This window comes from Epargyreus clarus, unplaced genomic scaffold (genome assembly GCF_041222505.1).
Source record: "Epargyreus clarus isolate Ecla_fem2 unplaced genomic scaffold, WU_Ecla_fem_2.2 ptg000017l, whole genome shotgun sequence".
Taxonomy (NCBI): domain Eukaryota; kingdom Metazoa; phylum Arthropoda; class Insecta; order Lepidoptera; family Hesperiidae; genus Epargyreus; species Epargyreus clarus.
Genome location: NW_027332225.1, coordinates 9,311,905 through 9,333,228, shown reverse-complemented (window position 1 = coordinate 9,333,228; position 21,324 = coordinate 9,311,905). Strand labels below are relative to the sequence as shown.

At 35.4% G+C, this 21,324-nt stretch overlaps 1 protein-coding gene across 1 annotated transcript in view; it reads left to right on the top strand.

Moving 5' to 3' along the window:
- Positions 1-369: 369 nt before the first annotated feature.
- Crag (DENN domain-containing protein Crag) overlaps positions 370-21,324 on the top strand; it is a 34,747-nt gene continuing 13,792 nt past the window's right edge. Inside the window, exons 1-16 of the mRNA XM_073081884.1 lie at positions 370-763; positions 8,063-8,227; positions 10,331-10,570; positions 11,397-11,484; positions 14,074-14,233; positions 14,907-15,098; positions 15,308-15,409; positions 15,872-16,044; positions 17,021-17,112; positions 17,239-17,360; positions 17,747-17,849; positions 18,065-18,153; positions 18,254-18,418; positions 19,439-19,661; positions 20,098-20,278; positions 20,768-20,954. Of these exons, the coding sequence (XP_072937985.1) occupies positions 637-763; positions 8,063-8,227; positions 10,331-10,570; positions 11,397-11,484; positions 14,074-14,233; positions 14,907-15,098; positions 15,308-15,409; positions 15,872-16,044; positions 17,021-17,112; positions 17,239-17,360; positions 17,747-17,849; positions 18,065-18,153; positions 18,254-18,418; positions 19,439-19,661; positions 20,098-20,278; positions 20,768-20,954 (2,409 nt within the window). The 5' untranslated portion in view covers positions 370-636. The remainder of the gene's footprint in view (positions 764-8,062; positions 8,228-10,330; positions 10,571-11,396; positions 11,485-14,073; positions 14,234-14,906; positions 15,099-15,307; positions 15,410-15,871; positions 16,045-17,020; positions 17,113-17,238; positions 17,361-17,746; positions 17,850-18,064; positions 18,154-18,253; positions 18,419-19,438; positions 19,662-20,097; positions 20,279-20,767; positions 20,955-21,324) is intronic.

Sequence of the window (21,324 nt, the reverse complement as noted above, 5' to 3'; positions counted from 1 at the left end):
AAACCATGATATTGATAATGTGCATTATTCATTATTTTTTCAAACTTTAGCGCGGTTTTTTATCATAAACTAACTAGACTATATGCCATAGACAAAGGATTTTTTAAAGTTCTATTCTGTACATATAGATTATAGGTACCATAAGCAAACCATAATAAAATGATAATGTTATAAAATAAAACGCAAAAAAAGAATACGTTGAAATTACCAGGTATTTTGTTGCATGATCTTATAAAAAATTGGAGTAACATGAAATAAATTATTTTTGTTTTAATACGACCTGAAATACAACACCGATTCACTGACCGACATCAAGGAATACTTTTTGTTATCTGTGAACAAAACCAAATTGTAAGTTCACTTCAAGGGTTTCATGTATTATATTATTTCTTGGTTTTACTATTTATTTCTTCCAATAATGTGTTAGTTACTTGTGTAATAAGTCCGTATATCATTGTGGATTTTACGCTTGAGTGGTGTTTTTTTTTCGTTACGCTATGGTAGCAAAACAGGTTACATTTTTATTTTGTCAAATAATTCAGTGTTGTTACTGGTTTACCGATGGGTTTAATTAAGTTTTGAGTTGAATTTGTTTCGTAGATGTACTTGTACAGAAGTCGCGTATAATTTACAATAATGGATGAGCGGCGGGTGGCCGACTATTTTGTTGTGGCTGGCTTGCCTGAAGAGCCTGAGTTGTTGGATGATTCTGATTCTGGACATCTGAAGGGATACAGCACAAAGCCGCCGATCACCGATATCGGTATGTATGAACTAATGTTTTTCACATAAAAAGTATTTTTTCATAACAAAACATTCAACTTTTCCACTTCCACTATCTTCCTTATTGTTCATAATATCTTCAATTTTTTTTTAACACACAATCCAAGGATCCAGTTTTGTTATAATTCTTATAATTAATTCCCTTAGAACAGGCAATAATAATTAACACATAAATCAAACCAAACAATTTATTCTAAAAAAACATAAATTCTTAGTTTAATGCATTTTGAACTCTGTATAGATTATTTTAATTATTTTACATGAAAATTACAATTTTTTTTTTCAAGATCAGGTTCAATTATGTGATACTTAATACAAAATATTATTCAGTAGTATTTAGTACTACACATCAACTTACTTATTTGAATGTCAATTATGAATGTACCAAAATAGAATATGGTTCTATTATATACTTCAGTTCTGTGTCACTCAATTAGTTAACAAATAAGGAAGCAAATAATTACCCTGATAAGGTATGCAGTTTGTGACCTGCCTAATAGATTCTCTAGGTCATTATTTTGTTGTGTTGAGAGTGTATAGTTAATATATTATGCTGTCTGTAGTGTGTCTGTGTGCATAATAATATGATGGTACTCATTGAATCTCTTGTTTATTTACCTCATTAGGTACTATAGTGTGGAATGATAATGCTCCTTTAAATTTATTTGTCCTTTGATTGTCCCTTATTATTGTAGAATTTTATCATACAAACAAGATATTTTGGTATAAGAAAATGAGGGAATAAGGTTTTGCCAAAATGCAAACTAAGAAAATCTCTAAAATGTCAATTCTTTTCAATTCCGCAGCTTTTAAATATTTATCTTTTCATTACATAGTAAATTATTTACAATATTAACCTAATAGAAATACAAAAATAATAAATAAAACAGATTTTAAAATAGTTATAAAAAAAAAATATATATTATAAGCTTTATCCAAATTGCTGTCCTTTGGTAGAGTCCCCAAAATGCTGGCGATATTACTTCGTTGAATAGCTAAGCTAATTCTTTGCCCGAGGTAAGCACCAGCCCTAAAAATAAAATAATAGTAAATGATTCAGGTACAGTAAATAGTAATATTTTAACAATTAGTACTATTTACAATGTAAACTATACACTATAATAACTATGAGTATTCATAATTCTTTGTAGACTATTAAGACCATAGGATCATATTTCAGGAATCAATTGTGAAATAATAATACAGAATGTGGTTTGGCATCGAGTTACATTGCAGCTGCCGGCTGATATTACCTTCAATAACATGTTTTAAGGATGAGGATTTTAAAAGAATGGTGTTGAAACATGTAGCACACACTCTAGGCGTAGAAGTTCTAGTTGATTCTCATACCCATTAGGGAATGCCACATTTCCATCAAAGGGATAGGTTAGGGACTACAGACATAGAATGTGTTAAACGCATGCTGTAACAGACAAAAGTGTATTGCATATTAACATATTTATATTTAACATAACATGACCTGACATACTTATAAGGGTCATGTCTGTCAAAATCATGTAAAGAAAAGTATCATTTTGACTGCCATGGGCCTTGTCTAGCCTGTGCAAGAGTAGATATAAATGGAGCCTTACCTCATTATTGTTACACATTGAAAGTAAGTAAAGTCACGAAAAAGGAGGAAATTGTATATTATTGTAAAATTTTAGATAAAATGATCATAATTTTTATTTGTTTGTTTTAAATGTTCATTTTTTTAAAGTTCCTTAAAATTAAGTATATTAAATGTGACGTCGCAATTCTTATGGAGTCCTAGTTTTCTATGACACATCGAGAACCTCCTCTTCCCTTAATATTTAGCCTAAAGAATGACGCCTAAAATAGGTCAAAGTATTCGTTAAACATACAATTTTACGTTTTTACTATATTGTATTCCAGTCTATATGCAAAAAAAAACGCTATAGTGCATAGTATAACTTACTTTTTGCGTGAAAACCTGTCAAGCGCGAGTCAAGCACAAGTTTATAAGCGCAGGCCTTGCGTCGATCCGTAACTTAATAAGCAAAACTAGTGCAAGCCCAATAAGTAGGGCAACCGGCTCATTGAGAGAAACTTGTCAATGATTCACTTCTACAAACTCCAGTCCATGGAAACATAAACGTAGTAATCAAACGAGTTCCTAATACATTTTTATAAGGTAACACGTAAGGGCCATTTTCATTTCACGCGGGTTTATGCCCGCACGCGTGAATCGCTGTGGTCTCTTCGCTACCCGCATGTGTGTTGCACGCATGATGGAAACATTTCCATCATGCGTGCAACACACATGCGGGTACATTTCGATTCATAGATACATATCTATGAATCGAAATGATGCATCTATGACGCTTGCGGACACAAACCTGCGCGACAGGAAAAAGACCCATAACTTAAGACGGTTGTTTGCTTAGACTAGAAGCTAAAGCGTCCACAAATTGATCTTACGATTTGTTTATGTGCAATATCTACCATAGTAATCCTATCTTATCGCGACATTGTTACTCAGAAATTCTTGCTTACTTCAATATTGCATTACCAACTAAAGATACGCGATAATATATAGTTCAGCTGAATTGAGATTAGCAGTCGTCTTTTAAGTGAATTCGCACTTTTGCTCTAACTTATCCTTTAAAAAAATCCCGTTCATTGGTATGAAAATGTTAGTTTACTAGCTAGCAGTTCTAATTTTATCAGTTCTAAATATTAGGTACTGGGGGGTTACTACCATATCTTAAAACAATATGAATTTAATCCTACTTTTACTTTTTTGCAGGAAAGCATTTTATAGATACAGGAAAGATAAGCAAAATATGACAATTTCAGTTGGTTTTATAAAATGGATAAGCGAAAAATTAATAAGGGTTTAAGTTTGTTCAACTGTGTATGACGGAATATTTTACTGTTTTAATGAGAAATAAAACTTTCCTGAACTATGATGATTTTAAAAGATGGTGGTAGGCCCCCTGTTCACTGCTACTCATATTTCCCACTTATAACAACAGTGCAAAGTTGCTGTATACTGTTGCGAAGGGATTGATGTAAGCGAAGATAGTAATATTTGTACATTCGATGACAACCGAGCATATCAATATTTTTTTTAATTTTCGAATGCGACATTTTGCGCCTAAACCTTTAAGTATCATTGACATAGTATGTGAGAGCCCGCCAAGCATATATTCACTAAGGTATACTGCGATTATCCCTAACTTAATAAGCTAAATGCTTACTTCGCTTATTAAGTTAGGTTAGGTTAGCCCGAATCCAATACGATACGGCGCCCGGTTCATTGAAATAAGCTTGTCAATGGCAATCATAAATTTCCTTAACGTTGCGGTATAATAATTAAAATCAGGAAAATAGTTATTTTATGATTGTAATGATTTATTAAAACATCCCACATTTAAATATTTTATTTCCTGTTGTACGATGTATATTATTCACGACTGTTCATAGTTTAATAAAGCATATATTTTATAAAAATAAATAAAATTTGTAAATCGATTTTTGAGACGTTATGCCGATATTATATTTAATACTTATTGAAGTTATTGACAATAGCTGGTCTAAACAACGTTACACCTAAAAGGTGTTTAGAAGGTGGTAGAACCCTTTGTGGTTTGACTCCGGCGGCACCACCGCCACACCTATTTCTACCTAATAACAGCAGTGTTAGGCGCTGCTGTGTTCCGGTTTGAAGGGTGTGGTAAGGGAGATAGACTTTTCCGAGGCGTTCCAGCTTAGTCCTCAGGGGTAGCGGCGCATCTGTGGCCGACCTCAGGTAGGAATATCTAATCCTATCTGGGGTTGATTACAGATGTCCATGGGCGGCAGTAGCCACTTACCATCAGGTGGACTGCATGCTCGTCTGCTACTCTCATATTATAAAAAAAAAAAAAAAAAAAAAAAAATACTAAACATTTTAAATTCTGTTCATAAGGGGAACTTTTAAAAATAATATTTACGTCGTTCTAGCAACTATAAAATATATTTAAGGCGTACCATGATTTACACTGGTGACTCTGGTGAGTAATAAATAAATGCAGTTATGTTTAATTTTTTTTTATGTAAAAGAACCTCTTTCTCCTAGTGATAAACTACCGTTAAAATAACTACACATATGAAACCCGAACACTACAAAAAAGCTTCAATAATATCTACGTCGTTCAACAAACTATAAAATATATTTAAGGCGTACCGTGATAATGAATATTCTTTTAGTTTCTAGACAACAATGACCACTTGTGCAAAAGACTCGTGTGTCTGTCAGCTAAAGTACTTATCTAAAAAACGAGATGTTTATTTCTAGATGACCTACATGTTTATCTAATTTTACGACTACAAAATATGATACTTATGCTTAACTCATCTCGAGGTGTGTGAAATCTTGGAAAATAAAATAGCGTCGTAAAACTGTATGTATACGCCATAAATTTAATGATGTAGATGTAAACCTTAGGACCGTAGATTTTGGGTACCCAAATAGCATAAATCAATTAATTGGCTTCTTCATCCAAGAACAATAAATGATGTGTGAGATAATTAAATTATCTAATTTTGGCCTACCAAAGATCGAATAATGATAATGTCTTGTATAAAAAAATTGTCGATGTTTGGTAGGCAAAACATTGGATTGATTATTTATTAATAAAATACAGTAATCAAATAAATAACTAGACGGATGTAATTTATCAAAGTGTCAAAATCAATAGCATTTTCTAATGTTTATAAAAGACATGATAATATTGATTGGACATAAGTAAGGTATTCACGTCGTGGATGAGAAAACTTCCTTATTTTCTGAACCATGACCATATTGGCTCACTGTTGATTGACAAGTTCTTGTCATGCCTTTTTTGTTATTTCTAAGATCTAAAGACCACCTCGCATTACGATACGCTGGGTATTGAGTAAACTACAGATTGGTAGCGATGTACAATTTGTGCAACACAGCTATATCTGCACTGTCCAAAAGAATTTGTAAGCATTTGTACTACAGTCAATGATTTATTCAAAAAAGATATCTATAATATAATTTTAAAAAGTGTCGCGTTAAATTAATACTGTTATTGCAAGATATGGGAATATGTTTAACATACTATGTCTATAAATAAATTGTACACAAGGTATGTAATTAGTAACCTACAAGATAACGACTGCTCTTCGTCCCCTACCATTTGTTATCGTTATGAAAGGAAAGAATAATGGTTAACAAACGCATCAGGTAATAAATAATAACACAAACTTATAAACTTTGATAAGTCGAACCACCTATTAATAATAACAAGTACATAATTACTTGATAATAATGAACTGAATTTAGCAGTAATTTTGATTAATACATTAAAATTTAGATATTACTTTAACATAGGAACTCAATACTGCTTCAACGAATCATGGCATAGTCCACCATCCTAACTTAGAACGAATTGGTAGACTTGACATCACTTTTAAAAAATTGTATGTACCTAGATTTGTCAGGCTTGTAGCTTTACATTCGGCAAGTAAGTAATAATTAATTTCTAGTAACTCCGAAAAAACGAGACTTGACGAGCATACCTACTTAAATAAATGTACTTTCCATCAGGCCACCTTTCACCTCGTCCCCTACCATTTGTCATCTCCGTAAAATTAACAGGCCATGATCGACAATTGACCTCAACGTGATTCACGTATAAATGATCCCGATTGTATTGATCAATGAACAAATAAGTTCATTGCCACTTAAACCTCAATTCTCAGGCCAATTCACATATGCATTCCGTTCAATTAATGTAATTATATCTCGTAATAGTACGTTGGAAATAGTAGGTACCGCTAATAGCTACACAGATATGTCTAAATGAATAATCCATTGAGGAAATATAAATAGATAAGGAAAGTACTTCACACGTATGTTCGATGTGTGTAGGGTAATGTAATAAATCGTAGCAATATTTATAGATTTGTGTTATGACTTGCCTTTAAAACTCAAATGGGGAAAATTTACTATAGAATCTTAGAAATAAAAATTACGAAGAATAGCTCAAATTACGTTTAGTCGCTGAAAATCTTACTTATGGTATTCGAATTTAATGAGACCATTTCGTAAAATGTATCAATATTTTCGTGATTTACACTGCGGACTTTGGTGAGTAATAAATAAATGCAGTTTTGTTTAAATAAAATATGTAAAAGAACCTCTTTCTCCTAGTGATAAACTACCGTTAAAATAACTACACATATGAAACCCGAACACTACAAAAAAGCTTAGCAACATTATTATGTGTACTCAGTGGCACTTAATTTTTTTGGTAACTGGGATGATTATAGATTGCTCCACATCATGACCTCAAAGTTAATGTGATATGAATGAAGCTCGCGAGCCGAAACCTTTCCTAATATTTAGGTATAAATGTTTTAATATTGGAGTAACAATTGCAGCATATTTACATATTATAAAATAACAGAATTATTGTGAAAACTGCTTTCAAATCATAGAAATTTTAAAATAATATTAACATTTTATTTGGAGTGCTTAAAAAACTATGTTTAAGTAAAACTTACGCCGAAATCGATCAAATGCAAAATTAGCGTGGTACAGATAGAAAAAGAAATAATAACAATGTTAGTATAGAAAAGTACAGTTATTTTAATATGACAGACATGCATTTTTTCGAACAGGTTGTATAGCCATTTAACCACAGTAACCGTATTTAACAATCTCGGGTTACGCATGTTATAATATGTTATATGGTTGAAGGTAATTACGGAGCCCGCATTGCATTACTCAGCTCATCTTGTCTGTTATGATAACATCTTATTGCGTAATTCTACTAACATCCCTCTCTATGCCACAAGGCTTAACATGACACAGATTTTCGAAATTTCGAGTCATTTCTACCGTGAAACATTAATTCCGAAGACTATTCATTCATTAAGTGTAGTCAAAATGACCTGCTCGGACAATTGATTTTTTATACCCTTCCTACATATATATTTCGATACATAAATCAGATGTCCAACCCGGAAGCTAAACCGGGAAATCTTCATATTATCATAATTTGTATGCGATTGCAACAATTGTGCCACACATATGCTCATTTCATAGATTTCTGATGTTTCCTAACATATACTTGCAAATTAAAATTATGAAACTTGTTTTGAATGATCGGCTGTTTTTTGAATTTGAAGGTGGTAAAGTCTGCAGACGTAAACTTATGACATCGCTACAATTATTTCAACCGAGAAGTAGGCTAAAGTAAATTTGACAATTACAAAGTTAATTTATTTCTCATAATTTCAGGTGTGATCTTCCCCGGCCTCGGCGAAACGGTACCCAATGGATACGAACTCTTAGAGCTGACTCCATCAGGCTTGCCAGCTGACCTGAACCATGGCTCGATGCGGTCGCCGGAGTGCTTCCTGTGCATACGGCGGGGTAGAGAGAGGCCGCCACTCGTCGATATCGGTAAGTTATTTAATTCTTATCATATACATGTCATAGGCAGATGAGAAAAGCCGCTACTCGATAAAACGTAAGAGTATTGCCTGAGTTGCGACATTAATATAAAAGTGAAGCTTCGTTCTAAATAACTTGATTTTAAACGTCAAATTATTATTTGCACGATGCCAACACAAAAGCCCGAATTTTTAGTAACTGTCACTATCTATGAGATTATCTTGTACATAATGATAGAGGATTTTATAGGAAGTAAAACAGATCTAATTAATATCCTAAAATATTTTCAACGGTTCCCCTTGAAAGAATTTAATCTCAACAACAATAAGTAGTTTAATAGATAGTTTCAAAACGATGAACGTCGAAAATATCGAACAGGTCCTTATAACTCTCGGAAACACGGCAAAACTCTTCTTGGTCTACTTATCCTATTTACCAATTTTTTGAACTGAAAACGATATAAGTATTATCACTACTTGCGGTTTGTGAACTTCTTTACCGTCCTGGCATTTGTACGAGCACAATGGCCTACTATGGAGACTTGCTCAGAATTATATGGGTTTTAGTTAACCATGATTTATTGTGTTTTAACGATGCCTTCGTCTGACGGTTGACGGGTTAAGGCTAGGCAACATTTCTTTAGTTTCCGTTTTCTATAAAAACCAAGTATATCTTTCTGCCGTTTTTATTTTGCAAGCTTTCTTTGTAACATGCAACTAATCTTGACAGGTAATGATGTAATGAATGGAGTATTTAATGTTACTATTATAGTTAAAATATACTTGTACTACTAATACTTTAGGTATAGTCACAGACCCATGAGGGGCTCAGAGAGCTCAGCTCAGAGACCCAGAGGTCATGGCTCTAACTAGACCCATGAGGGGTCTAGTTAGAGCTTTCTTATGGAGATCCAACAACAGAGACAATGCCTTAACGTCGGCAAAAGAACTGGTCAGATAGTATCTTTCTCACCCCATAGCGGGGTCCAGAATAAAAAGTATCTACATTTGTCAGGAAAATAAACTGAAAACAAACATAATTTAATTATTAATTATTAAACTAGAGGACTGCATGAAGATTATTTCTCACTCTTCATGGACTGAATAGGTAAATGTAAAATTATCAATAACACTTGTGTCGTTATTAAAATCATAAAATTTCAAGTTGCAGTTTTAAATGGACAAGTGGCTTTAACGGCAGATAACCTGATACCGTACTTTACTTGTTTTGAGCCGCCTTCTGAAGGTTGATACATAAAAAATAATTCGTAAATAAACATTGCAATTTAACGGAGGCCAAGGGAAGTACGTCGTAATCAGGAAGTGTCTCAAGTGTGGGTCGAAACGAATTATTCTATGGAGATAAGTGTGTTCATTATTTTCATGAGCAGACCTGATTTAATATGAAGTTGTCTACAAATGCTACTAACGTAATCAACTTCTTAAAGTATACCTGGTTGGTTTTACTTAGAATATAAATTAAAATGAACGAGGATAATTGCTTATGATGCTTAGTAATATTATAGAAATATAATATGGGAAAATCCTGCCAACTTTCTTTAGTTACTTTCAAAAACTCCTACCCAACAGTGGGATTATAATCTCCGTCGTGGGTTAAGCTGTATTTCCGAAAGAATACATAATATCTATGGGAAATTAATGTTTACGTAAGTGTATTTTGTACTTCATGTTGAATGTTTAGAAATGTCTATAAAGTACTTAATTAAAACAACGATTGTTGTGGAACTGGATTAATAAAATAATTATGATGTTATGAAATCGTAAGATTTTGCACATATTCTATTCATTTAGGTGTGAAAACATCGTAGTTTGTATAAAGATTTCTTATAAATTTGTTACTTACTTTAAAAAGACATCGAAGCTTAAGCGGGCGCCAAGTTTTAAAAATATAGTAATTAGATTTATTATTAAATATTTAAACATGAACTCTAAAATATATAATTCAGACATTGCACAGTTGATAATAGATAACCATAGGCAACAGTGAACACTTTAGTCGTGATGATTTTTTTATAGTCCATACGCTCAATATCTAATTTTATAACAAAAGAAGTTTAGCTAGCTTTTTAATTAATTTTGTTTTGTTTCCCAGGTGTCATGTACGACGGCAGAGAACGTCTTATGGCCGACGCTGAGATGGTCCTCGAGTCGGTCGGCGGTAGACTGGCAAACGTGAACAACTCCACAGCGAAAACGTTCATCACGTACAGGCGAGCGCACATCGGCGCGCCTTGCAACGCTCTCGTGGTCGTCGATATATGCGTTATAGTCACCAGCAGGGGAGAGACGCCGCCGCATGCGTTTTGTATGATCGCTAAGAATCTTAATAAAGGTGAGTGTTTTATTAGGAAATTTTATGTTTGTTTACGTGCTTTGGAGGGTACGTTAGAATGTCTGTCGGGATTTTTCCTTTTGGTAAAAAGTCAATAAATATGGCCGGAAGCGTTATAGTAACCCGTAGTTCCATTCTTCGGACAATATGGAAGAAGCGTTTTCGAATACAGTCCGAGACTTCTCCAGTTACCAACATCATCACCCTCGTCCTAGAAGTGGCCCTAAAATGTTCTGACCAAGAAGCTACATCACGCTCATTAAGACTCGTTAAGACAGAAATGTTACTAGCAAACGGTCCATTATAAATCGACACTGGCCGTGATTACAGAGCTTCGAGCCCAACCACTATCATCAGGAATAATGATAAACGACTTCCGATGTTACCTCTCGTTTTAAATTGGCGACAGTTGTCCATTTGATCTGCCCATTTATTGACACAGGATACGGGAATCGATTTCGTGTAATAGATGTTTAAAATTATAAATAAACAAAATGAGAGCACTTTTTTTAGAAGATTTTAGACCCAAGTGGTCTGGTGGCTTAAATTTCGCATAAAAGCATAAATTCGCTAATTATTCAATTGCGTCCCTATCATATCATTTATGATACACTCAACCACAATACTATAAGAATGGAGCACTATAAGAATACGTTTGATCTATTCGACATTGGAATTTAAATTTGTCCTATTTATATCTACCTATGTACGTCATCGTTATGATAAATACCAATAGTTCAAGTTCAATAACTGCTATACAAACAAATAGTGTTGACCTTATCAGTAATATGTATGTTATATGAAAGTAAGCTCTTTTAAATTGCAGGGTTAATGGGCAGCGACGTGTTTCTCTGCTACAAAAAGTCAATGAACCGTCCACCGTTAATAGCTTATAAACCAGAAGTACTTTTTAGGTAAGTCGATATATTTTTTATTATTATTAAGGTTGTTTAGCCCCGTATTATTTTGTTCGTTATTTTGATCGTTATGCCAATACTTGTGTTGAAAAGAGGTCCGTGTGATTTTTTTTACCTTATTTTTAATACTGGTAGGGTAAAAAGCTAAGAGCCAAAAAAATTGGGATACGGAATCGACTATCGTAGGACTTTTTGAAAAGAATGTTGTTTAAGTTCTTTCTAAACTTCCAATTATGTACCTTACAGTAACACGCCTATATTTGGTTTGCAATGCGTGGAAAAAATAACACAATATGAAGAAAAAATCGTTAAAATAGGGGTGACCATTTTTTTTTCTGCTAGTATAGATTACCCGTAAAATTAAAATTATAGATGTAACATTAATAAAAACAATATATAAATATACAATTCAAAGTACACAATTGCAGTAGGCATACTAAAATGTTAATGTACAAAGAATATTTCTTATCAATAACACAATACGTTCATCCGTTAAAAACTCGTTTCACCCAAATACCCAAATGAGTAAATAAGAGCAGTGAGTCATGAACTGAATCCCAAAACTAAAACTGTTAGTACAATACAGATACTAGTGGAACTTTCACTAGATGTGTTAGTAATTAACATGTCTCCGCAGAATGAATAGGATGTAGATGTTCTATTAAATTTTAAAATATATATCTGTAATCACTACAGGTAAAAAGTCAACAAAATGTTTGTTTTCCAAATCTGTATCTCTTAATGTAGTAGATTGATTATAAAAATAAATATAGTTCAAAAAACTAAAAAACACGCTTTTATGATAAAATTAACTAAAAAGTAGAAAATCTAAATGAATCTAGGAATCAATTAAGGAACAGTAAATAGTATAATTGTGAAATAAATCTACAAAGTTTGAACGAAATCTGGCCGTTTAAAGTGGATCAAAATCGCGCCCAAAGAAGTCGGTTACAAACATACAAACAAACATACAAACATACAGGTGAAGCTAATAAAAAGCGTGTAATAACGCGTGTCGTCATGCCTAATTGAAGTAATAAATTTGAAATAACTGCGATTACTAACCTTTGACGATAAAATAATAACATACTTAATTATGGAAACCAATATTTTGATGAGACTTTCCCGCAACAATAAAGTGGACGTTACAAATGTTAATTTTTATCACGCGTTTTAAAACGGTCTGTACCGGACGCGGAAGTGCGTCATAAATGCGTTTGTCACTTCTATGTTTTACATGATCTAATTGAAGGCGCTAATTGAAGCTAATTATCTTTGGATATAAAATCAAAAGTGCCAATAAATTTAATGTAAAACTCTAAACATGTATACGTTTTTATCGATATTTTGATTTCTATGTGTATTTTTATGATATACCTAAGCCATACGAGATATCTATTGATACCATCATTACATAACGTTCTTATCTCACCCAAAATATATGTCACGAGTAATCAATAATGATGTCATTCACGATTCATATCGTATATTTATGCCCTTTAATTTATTAGCTTGATTATTTGTTTGTTTAGAAATAAAACAAAGCACGTAAATTGTAAGTAGTGTATAGCGTCCTAGAGGCTGGACATACGAATTTATATTTTTATGCTCGACTTTGTTAAGTTTATTTTTAGGATCATTATAATAGATTTTCAACTTGCTATGCGCGGAGTTTCGTTTAATACAGATGTAAAGTTGACCATTTGCGAGAATGACTTTTTCGAGTCAAATACGAGTGATTACTCAACAAAGGGATATTGAAAATCATATTCAACGTTGAAACGATGTTATAAAGAACATAAAAAATAAGAATTTACTAATTAATCAGTTATCTATTTTTATTAAAAAATAAATCCTTAAAACGGCATGAACTTAGTTGCCAAGCTATTACTTTGTCATACTAAGCCGTATGTCATGGCCATTACATCGAAGAATTAGTTGATTAACCAACAAAGTCTTCGATGTTATGACTTATGTATAGTGCTAAAGGATTATAAATAAGTCATATGTCCTGTATAATCTTTAAGGATTAGTATGCCAATGTATGAAAAAAATATGTATTGTCTTCAAGATTTCCCTTTTTCCTTAATTTGTCACATAACATTACTTCCCAGAATTTAATCCTTATAAGCGACACTATCAGATTGTGGAATAATAAAGAGGATGTTTTTTTTTCTAAATGAACTGGTTCAATTCCCGGCCAGGGAAAAAGATATTTTAAAAAAGTAATGATGCAGTTTTAGTTTTTATCAAAATCGGGCTCGTAACTCCTTTCAGCATTTTTCGCTAATCTTTATAGTGTCGGATTTGGCCCTGAAGGCCCGTTTGATAAATTCACCCTGTATATGAATTAAATAAATTATTTAATATTCTAAATATGTATAACGAGTTTATAACTTAATTGGAAGTCTTTGTATGTCTACAAATTGATACAAAATACCAATAGTATCATAAAATTATTAACATAAACAAATTCATGTCTTTTGCCATTTTATTAACCAATGTTCAAGTTATTAATCCACCTATTACTCAATTTTACATTATTATATCATAATTATGTGTCTGATATTATGTTTGTATTTCCAGGTATCCAATGACGGAGCGGCGTAGTTTAGCGTTTCCGACGTCTGTGCCGCTGTTTTGTTTACCAATGGGCGCCACTTTGGAGCTGTGGCCTAATAACGCAGCTATGCCGAAGCCGGTCTTTTCTACTTTTGTGCTTACTGTTGCTGACGCTACTGATAAGGTGGGCATCATTTTTATTTTTATTTGTTGAATCTGCGAATTTTAACTGAAAGCAGCTAGTTCTCAGATGTCTTTTCATTAATCAACATTCTATATGGAAATCAATATTCAACTTTAATATTAATCGTGGTGGAAGTTGGTTTTGCAAATATCACTGTCATGCCGCTGTAGGTCATTCTAACGTACGCACGAACCTGAATTGAGACGATAATTAATTAATGATATTTTTTATTTATTTATTATTTATGCACACACAATACAAGATACAAGAAGAAAAAAAACACATTTTATATGATTTTTAATGTGACTCCTTTTGGTTTGTCACATATACTCTGTTATAGTCCGCGTAAAACTGCTAGTCCGCTCTGAATATAGAAATGAATCGCGTCGCCATAGGAAATTGTATGACCTATGATACACCTGCTCGCAACAACTTCAGAGCAGACTAACAGTTTGGCGCGGACTATACCCCTGAAATCTCTGTACTGTTGTCCTTGCGAACCAGAATACATCCGTTTTTAGCACTATATTTATATAATAAGTTTATAACTGAATTAGTGTATCATTAGTCAAACCACGAACGCTTCTAGTGCATTCAAATCCCTTAAAAAATGTAGATTTATTCATTTCTAAGATATTTTCACATTACGACACGGAATTATTATTGTTCCCAGGTGTACGGGTCAGCGGTGACATTCTACGAGCCGTACCCGCACACGCAAGTAACGGATGCACAGGCCGAGCAGATCGGCTGGCGCGCGGGCGTGTCACACTCCACGCACGTGCTACACGCGAACAAGTGCGTCTGCCTGCTGTCTAGATGGCCCTTTAGCGATACATTCGAACGCTGGCTCTTGTATATATTGGTGAGTTTCAACTACATCAACATTTTTTTTTAACTGACTTCAAAAAACGAGGGTTCTCAATTCGACCGTACATATAAACATATCTTTTCATTCTTTCTCTTTAAAGTGATCTTAGGCACATGCCTGAAGACACCTATGTAGGTTTGCTCATAATGTCTTCATTGTGTTTTAACGAAATATTTTGGGATTAATTGTTTATATTTTTTTAGGAATTGTCGTGGAGTAAAGAACCGTTGAGTATACCTATAGAAAGGTATATTATTCATTTATTGGAAGAAGTTCCTTTTCCTGAACCAAGAATATTGTTACAGGTAAACATTTATTTTAAAAAAATATCGCATGTAATGTAATGTATGTAATTTTCGCAATCTGGCACGATCTATTTGGGTCCTTTTCTTGTCACGCGGGACTACCACCGCACGCATGACACATTATCACACATGAATTAACTCGCTACAATCTCGCAACTGATGTGCTTTAACAACAAGATCCAAGGGGCGCTGTCGGACGGGACGTATAGTACGCGCCAAACTGCTAGTCCGCTCTGAAGGTGTTGCGAGCAGGTTTAGTCATACAATTTGCTACGGCAACGCGTTTTCATTTCTACATTCAGAGCGGTCTAGCAGTTTTACTCGGACTATCCTTACGTACGAACTTAGCACGCATGACAGGAAAAAAGCCCTAGCCCTATATATCACCTTATGTCATTTATTTTTTTAAATAATATATCATATAAATTCACAATTTAATAACTTTATAATATTGTTATTCAGTTATCGCCAACGAACCCCCACGACCGCGTGATAGTGACGCGTCGGGACGACCAGCCGCTGGTGCGCAGCGGCGCCGGCTTCCGGCAGCTGCTGCTCAACCTCGGCCCCGACAACTGCCTGCTGCTGCTCGCGCTCGCCATCACCGAGCAGAAGATACTCATACACTCGCTCAGGTCAGTGTACTGCCGACTCATTAGGCCCGTTATTATTGGCGACCCGCGTGGCGGAGCGGTCACCATACGGGTTTGACGCGCAAAGGGTTCCGGGTTCGATCTCCGGCCAAACAGACATTTGAATGATGAATTTAGATATCTGTTCTGGGTCTGAGTGTTTATGTATGGGGCTTTGAGTGTAAAAAGCGTTTATTTTATTTATTAGCGATTGGAGCTTCATAAGTCGACCCAGCCATGCCACCGCCTTGCATATTTTTAGCGTGAAGCAGTTAGCGTTACGGTGGAACGGTGTGGTGCCAGGTAACTTACACAATAGTTAATCATCTCAGTCCTCAGGAGATGAAACGCCTATGTAATCGCTGGCGCTGGCCCTCACCGAGCAGAAGATACTGATACACTCGCTCAGGTCCGTGTACTGGCGATTCATTAGCCACTAGAGCTTCATAGGTCGAGGTGGTATAGTCCGCGCCAAACTTCAAGTCCGCTCTGAAGTTAATGCGCGCAGGTGTCAGTCAGAAATCCAATACGGTCGAACACAACTACAAGCATATACTCCGTAGCAACGTAAGGGCATACTAACGCAGCTATGTACCCGCGGGCGAGAGCGGGCAGCGGCGGGTGCCGGGGGGTACCGCGCTGTCTTCGTCTCGCTAATATCTACAATTTGCTATTGCGGCGCGACTCGTTTCTATATTGGGAGCGGACTAGCAGTTTAGCGCGGACTCTACCACCGCTATGCCCGTTTCTGGTGTGAAGCAGTTAGCGTTCTGTGAAAGCGTGTGATGGGGTAACTTACGCATAAGGTAACCATCGCAGTCCTCAGGAGAGGAAACCCCTATGTAATCAGCTTCAGGTAGAAACGATTATACATTTAGTTCGCCACTGATGTCCATGGACAGTTTTGGCCAGCTACTTTCCAAAGATTGCCTAATGCCTATATCTGCTTTTTCTGTTAAATATGTTTTATTGTTTACAGGCCGGACACACTGACAGCAGTTTCGGAAGCCGTATCGAGTCTTTTGTTTCCGTTCAAATGGCAGTGCCCTTACATACCTCTATGTCCATTAGGTAAGACCTTTTTTGCAAGTTCGCATATAAGATTAAAATTTCATCAATTCTGCAATCACAAAATTTTTATTACTTTGATTATGGTAACATAAAGAATTAAATAAAACATAATATTGATTGATTCAGGTTTAGCAGAAGTTCTACACGCGCCGTTGCCTTATTTAATCGGCGTCGACTCAAGATTTTTCGATTTGTACGAACCTCCGCCAGATGTCACGTGCGTCGACTTAGATACAAATAATATAACTGTAAGTATTCCAAAATATACATTTGACGTATAGATATCATCGTAACATCAGGTGTCGTAGATGTAATTTTCTACCACTATCCATTCTGAACGAATATCGAACCATTATAACGTCATGCCGTAATACCGAGCATATAATGCCCTTTACTGCTAGTTCGATCGTAGCCTCCGACCGATGCGCATGCGCTCCACATGATCGGTAGAAAGTCTTTGGGTGTTTTAAACACATTCATCTTATGTGATCGGTCCCTTTTTTAATAATTTTTTAAACATATTTTTATATTTTAATTTCAATTATCAATTTCCTATTATATTTTTGCTAGTTTCAATATAGCCGAAAAAATACGACCTTCAAAGGCACCAATACCCTTTCATAATTTCTTGCAGATCTGCGAATCGCAGCGACATATATCGCTAAAATTGTTACCGAAGCGACAAGCGAGAGTGCTACGACAGACACTAGACCAGCTATTTGCTGACATACGACCTGGTATGTTAGGTACGTTGCTTCTAAAGTATGTAATAGGTTAAGCTTGGTGGTATTAACCCTGCGAAATATTTCGTCTTATTTGTGGATGCCGTAAGAAGCTTCTAATTGACATAATCCAATAGACGAGGCTGATATCTAGAAGTTAAATTTCAGGCAGATAGCCATTCCTGTGATATGTTTTTTTTACAATTTTTATAATGCATTTTCTTTTTTAGCCTCTCCAGTTCATCGTTCAAGTGACAGTAAATATAACGGTGAGCCCACCACAAGTTTAGATAGAGATTTTCAAAAGAGGAAGAAGGAGGTAAGGTTTAATTTTTTACAAGCTTTTATTTTTCTATCCTTGGCCAAACTTTCCTTTTATTCATGTAATTATCTATCTTTAAATACACTTTTTATTTTAGCAAGCATTGGAGCTGAAAATTCAAGAGGCTTTCTTACGGTTTATGGCAGTTACTTTACAAGGATATCGCAGCTATCTCATACCCATTACAAAAGCGCCGACAGTTGGCACCACAGATCCACATGCGCTGTTTCATATGGACGCGTTTCTCAGATCTAGGGATAAGGTAGGTTATATATATTTTATAATGGTTTGCAATTTTTTCACACTAGATAATTTCAATGAATAAGTTCCTTACGTGTTTCGCCTGAAAACAAATCATTCTTTGCCTGAAAGTCCCCTACAAAGATTTTTAGTAGTTTATTTATTCATCATACTATTTGAATCTCACAGAAAAAAAGTTTAAACATGTCGTTAAACTAACGCTATGTAAAAAAGCGTACTATAAAGTAAGTGATTATTTGACTGACAAAACGGTGTGGTCTGAATTAGCTCCAGCTCCACATGTACCATTACGTTAAGTTAACATTGTCAAAAACATTTTTTTTAAAAGATGTGTGTTATGGAGTTTCTTTCGCCGCTTCTTCTCCATAACGAAACACCTTGTGAAGTGGTGGTAGTTGCTTTGACATTCAAAAAGTGATCTGTAAAGAACCTATTTTGAATAAAAAATTTTGATTTGATTTGATTTGATTTGAATTGGTCTTTAAATATTACAAAAACATCCAATGAGATCGTCAAATTTTTTGATATCTATTATATAGTGCCTTGTTTGGAAAAGACACTTAAATATTATTTAAGAAATGTGTGCCTGTGTTTACTTTAAAAATCTCGCCATCGACTGATGGCCTTAGTAATCTCTAAGCGCGTTCACTGAAACTGTCATGTCCCAGAACGCACGGAGCGGACGCCCGCTCCAGATGTTCTGAGATGCGTCGCGGGTGAAGAAATTAGAAGAAATATACTATGAGCGAGTCAACGTCACGCGCGTCAGCGTTGTGCACCCGCCCCCCGTAGCGCGTTCAATAACCATTGGCATTGTTTATACTATTTTCGTATGCAACACGCGAGTGTGTATAGTCCGCGCCAAACCGCTAGTCCGCTCTGAAGTTGTTGCGATCTGGTGTAGTCATACAATTTGCTATGGCGAAGCGATTAATTTCTATATTCAGAGCGGACTATCAGTTTTACGCGGACTATACAGTTTTAGCGGACGGCCTAAATTGACAATCTAACCCTATTTCAGACACAACAACGCTTCTTCGCGCTAATGATGCGCACGCAGATGTTCACGCGTTTCATCGAGGAGCGTTCGTTCGTGTGCGACGCGGACCAGGGGCTGACGTTCTTCGACGAGTGCATCGAGCGCGTGGCGGCCGGGCAGTCCGAGGAGCCGCTGCTGGCCATGGACCCCGCGCACTCCGCCGAGCGGACCGTGTTCGTGCTGCCCCCCGACCCGCCCGACCCCGGTGAGTGCCCGCCGCTGGTGACGTCACCGCTGGTGCCCGCCGCTAGTGACGTCACCGCTAGTGCCACGACCACGACCAATCGCTCTCATGTTTGGGGGGCCGAAAAATGTTAAACTTTAAATTTTTTACGTCGAATTATATCTCTATATAAACAAAGACAAATTGAACTTCCGCCCTGGGTAGTGCGAACGCACGCTACACCGCTGCACAAAAAATCATATATATTTATTATAGAATTAAGATATGTTTATTTCAACGTTGCTAATATAATTAATAATAACAAAAAAAAATTGCAAATAAAATTACAAATGACATTCAATCTTACACACTGTTAACTAAATAGTGCCAGAAATTAATATTTCTACCAACTCTTAATAGAATAGACAGTCCATCTTATACATTATATTACGTTACCTAACTAGATTATTTTTTTCAGACGAAACTTACACATACGAGAAGTTCATACTGGACGAGACGTTAGTGGCGCGGTGTCGAGTGAACTCGCGCGGCGGGGCGGTACAATCTTTACCGGCCGCGGCGCTCGCATCGGCAGAATCACTAGCTGATGCGTCTCCCATGGCTAGAAGGACGAAACAGGAGATTGCGGCAGCTCAGAGGTATGGACGTGAATAATGTCAATGTACATTCCTAAACCTACACTGTAGGAAACAACTATATCATTTATTTTCAACATAATTGTACATATGTTTAGCGCCACCTGTCGCGCATTAAATGATTAGAATCATTAAAATTATTGATTTAGATTTCAAAGTGGTTGGCGTAAATATATGGGGCTAGAGAGCCGACATTGCCAAGATTTTCATAAAGTAGCTCTACACTGACACATTTTTGGGTTAATTGACGTTTTACATATATTTCATAACAACTTATTAACAATTGGTAATAACTCTTGAATGGCACTTCTTCCTCATCATTACTACAATACTATTTAAAGTTTTCAATTAACATATCTTTGAGTACTATATTTAGCGTCTGTAACAGCATATTATTGAACAGATATTTGACATATTATTAGATCTAAATTATCTGTTACCGCTCTAACATCAAAGGTTAATACTTTATTCAAAATCCCTACCATTCTACAGACTCGCGAGAAAAGCCAGCCTATCGCCCGAGGCATGGGCCAAATGTTTACTAGGAGCGTGCTATTCGCTATATTTCCTCGCGCTGCCGTGCCGACTGATCCTCTACCGGGGCAAGGAGCATGCGGCTCTGCGAGTGGCGTTCGAGCTGTTGGAGCGTGCCACTAAGTTACGGGTCCCGTGTGATGAGGTGAGGATATTGTAATAATAATAGTTATGTACATAGGCATAAATAGATATTGTACTGTGTAACATGTGTACATTACAATATAGTTATAATTCGCGTTTATTTTAACCTAAATTCACATATAAGTCGTGTATTGGGTCTTAAGTATTAATATCATGATGTATGGAAAAGAATTAGGGGTTTTAAAATTCCTACAATTCATGAGGATTTAAAATTTTTAATGACCGAAAATCTTACAATAACGCTTATGATGTCCGTTATTAATACTCTATCTATTCAAATTTGATTAGCAAAGATTGTAATTTGACAATTTCTACTATAAAGTAATCGACATATGTCGGTAAAACATCGGATAGCTTAACTATTAAAAACG